General features: G+C 42.6%; 1 protein-coding gene across 1 annotated transcript; it reads left to right on the forward strand.

The window, feature by feature from the left end:
* The first annotated feature begins 848 nt into the window (after positions 1-848).
* LOC111235392 (homeobox protein zampogna-like) lies at positions 849-2,787 on the forward strand. Its single transcript, XM_022763846.1, has 2 exons — positions 849-1,278; positions 1,997-2,787. The coding sequence occupies exons 1-2, from the start codon at positions 996-998 to the stop codon at positions 2,512-2,514; spliced, it is 801 nt and encodes a 266-aa protein (XP_022619567.1). The 5' UTR covers positions 849-995; the 3' UTR covers positions 2,515-2,787.
* The last annotated feature ends 215 nt before the right edge of the window (positions 2,788-3,002 follow it).

Below are 3,002 nucleotides of genomic sequence, written 5' to 3' on the forward strand. Positions count from 1 at the left end.
CTGTCTGAGCAACAGGAGTGGTTGTCGCTTTTCATAATAACATTCTCCCTTAGTCTTAGTCACTCAGCGAAATTTCTGTTATGGGTTTTGTTAACAATCATAATGTTTAATGGCACCATGGCGTCCACAATCTTTGGCTGAAAACTTCCATAATTTTCTGCATAAAGAGGAAGAATTGGTAAAATCCATGAATATGAAGAATAAGAAGTTAACCTCTGTTAAGATTCAGTAAGGGACTGGAGCAAATTTAGACATTTTAGATTAGGATGGGCCTGTCAAAGTACAGTAGATTAATTAAACCACAAATGTAATTGTTGGTTGCAGCATTGTGAGGGGATTTTTAAAAAAAACACGGTCTCACTAATCTGCGTTTTACGCACGCTGTGCGAACTTTACGCATCTGATTTTCTTACCACAATTTACAAACAATAAATACCTGGTAAACACACAGAGGCTGAAACGGCTCCATTTTGCAAGAATACTCGTCTCGCTGTCCAATTCCTGTCTAATACTGACGGCAATATTGAATAATGTTTGCTCAACTGGGTCTAATTTCTCTACTTCTCTCCAGAGAACATAAAAAATCTCCAAATGCAGCTACAAAGAGCGACTAACTCCCTTTAAAATAATAATAATTCATTATGTCCGTAACGTAAGATAATAAAAATCCCATTATGGTGAAAAATCACTGTACCTTGTCCTGAGTTAGACACCAGGATGAAGCTGGGCGGTGCGAAGGAGGGACCAGGAAAGAAAAAAGAGCCTATCACATGTTGACTGGAGCTGCTGCTGCTGTAATGGACTTGACAGCTCTTGATATAGGCTGTTCAATAGCAGACCGAAGTTTGTTCACTACAATTAACGGAGAACAATTAAAGAGAGCGGTGAAAAGATCGAATCAGTAAGGACGGTTTGCTTTCGAGCAGCTCATCTCTTGATGCCTCCAGATAAATCGCATGCGGGGGTGAGGAACTTTCCGTGCTTTTATTTTCATCATGACATTAAGTTTTTCGCCCTTCTCCATTAAAGACATCCTCACCGGAGGTGATGCCCGGGGGAAGTCCGGTAGCAAGAGTACAGAGGCGCTCTGCGCACCAAAGCGCAACATCTGCACCGAGCACGATGGCACCAGAGTCCCTGATCTGTCTCTCCAAGACGCGGAGGAGAACCGCATCCAGCCGGAGAGGCTTCCTCCCGGTCTCAGGCTGTCTTTAGGAAACCTCCGATCTGACACCTACAGCGAGGAGGCCACAGGAGAGGAAACTGAGCTCAGACAAGGTGAGGACTTTTATTCAACTCGGCAGTATGGAACTGTAAAGATTCGGTGGCTTTACACCCATGACAATAAGGCGACGGTTTTGTGAATTTAGAGTCGGCTATATTTGTACAAAATGGAATCTTGAAATAAGATCGATAAAGTAACATCATTTAATTAAACACAAAAACACAATTAAAAATTTGCTTTGGAAACTGGATGCATTCTTCTCACCAAAGTGGCATTTTTGTCTTATCCTTTTGAGATAAAATATGGTTTTAATTCACAACAGACGACATGAGATATTTCAGCAGTATTTGCAGTGATAAAAATGATTAATTTTCTTCCTACAAAAACAAAACAAAAAAACATTAAAGTTCGTTGTATAAATCCAGAGATCTGATTTGGGCATATTTGGATCAGAGAAAGAAGACCGAGGCTAGTTATACCATATATGTCACTTTTTTTTTTGTCTTTTTTTGCTGCGTCAGATTTTGCTTTTTGTTATTTGAACAAAGTCGTCAGTGTCTGGAAAGCAACACCATAATGACAAAAGGTTGTTTGAGTTGTGCCTTATCATTTATTTCATAATGTCCTCTGAATCTCTGACAGTGTGAAAGGGATAAAAGAGGAAAACCTCACATCAGCATCATGCTGAAGTGACCTCTCAGCCAGCAGCTGACCTTGCCTGAGACAACACACACTTACTGTCGTCACACACTGTTATTGTCTTTCCTATAGGCGCTGCAGACCAGCAACGACAGTGTGTGGAGCTGGATAAACGGCAGAAACAGACGGCGGAGACAGAGGATGAGGGATGTCATGACAGCGGTGGAACGGTCAGCTGTTCATCCGATGAGCAGCAGTCCAGGCCCGGTACCAAGAAGCGCTCCAGGGCGGCCTTCTCTCACGCACAGGTCTACGAGCTGGAGCGCCGCTTCAACGCGCAGCGATATCTTTCAGGCCCTGAGCGGGCCGATCTGGCGGGAGCTCTGAAACTCACAGAGACTCAGGTAAAAATCTGGTTCCAGAACCGGAGGTATAAAACTAAACGGCGGCAGATGGCGGCGTGCAGCTCACCAAAGAAAGTAGCAGTCCAAGTGCTGGTGAGGGAAAATCAAAAGCAGTACCCTCATGCGAGTGGAGTACACATTCCGGTGACTGTGCCACTGTACCAGGCCTACCAGTACCACCCTTACCTGCACTACTGCTGCCAGCCGTGGAGCATGAACAGCATGTCGTGTGGAGGGATGCTCTGAAGCTCTCTCTGAACTGTGGACAGTCAGTGGCTTCAACAAGTGTCACAAGGTGTCTGCAGCGTCTGTTCAGTCGGTGATGCTGCACCACATGGGACGTTTTGGTGCAAAGACACATTTCTGTAGCCTTTGCTTTCAGACTGGTTGAGACTTCAAAGTTTTCTTTTTCAAATAATTTAACTGATTTTCAATTGTGGTTATTGCTTGTCTCATAGAAAGTCAGTTTGCCATTTTTGTTCCCCTTTTAAGAAAATAAAATCAGAACTTGGATATTCATGGTTCATAAAATGCTATGGTTTCTCACCATGACTAGTTAAATTTAGATATAGGCCTTTGGAAGTTGTTATAAGGTAAAACTAAAATATTTATATATCATATATATGATATATCCTAACATTTTCTGCTGTGAACATTAGTGTGGGCATATTGTGAAGCTCTTTTCAGACTGCCCGCTGATTGGATTATTTCTGTGTGAAGAAATCTTTCAAATT

This window comes from Seriola dumerili, unplaced genomic scaffold (assembly GCF_002260705.1).
Source record: "Seriola dumerili isolate Sdu_G_001 unplaced genomic scaffold, Sdu_1.0 BDQW01000478.1, whole genome shotgun sequence".
Classification (NCBI taxonomy): domain Eukaryota; kingdom Metazoa; phylum Chordata; class Actinopteri; order Carangiformes; family Carangidae; genus Seriola; species Seriola dumerili.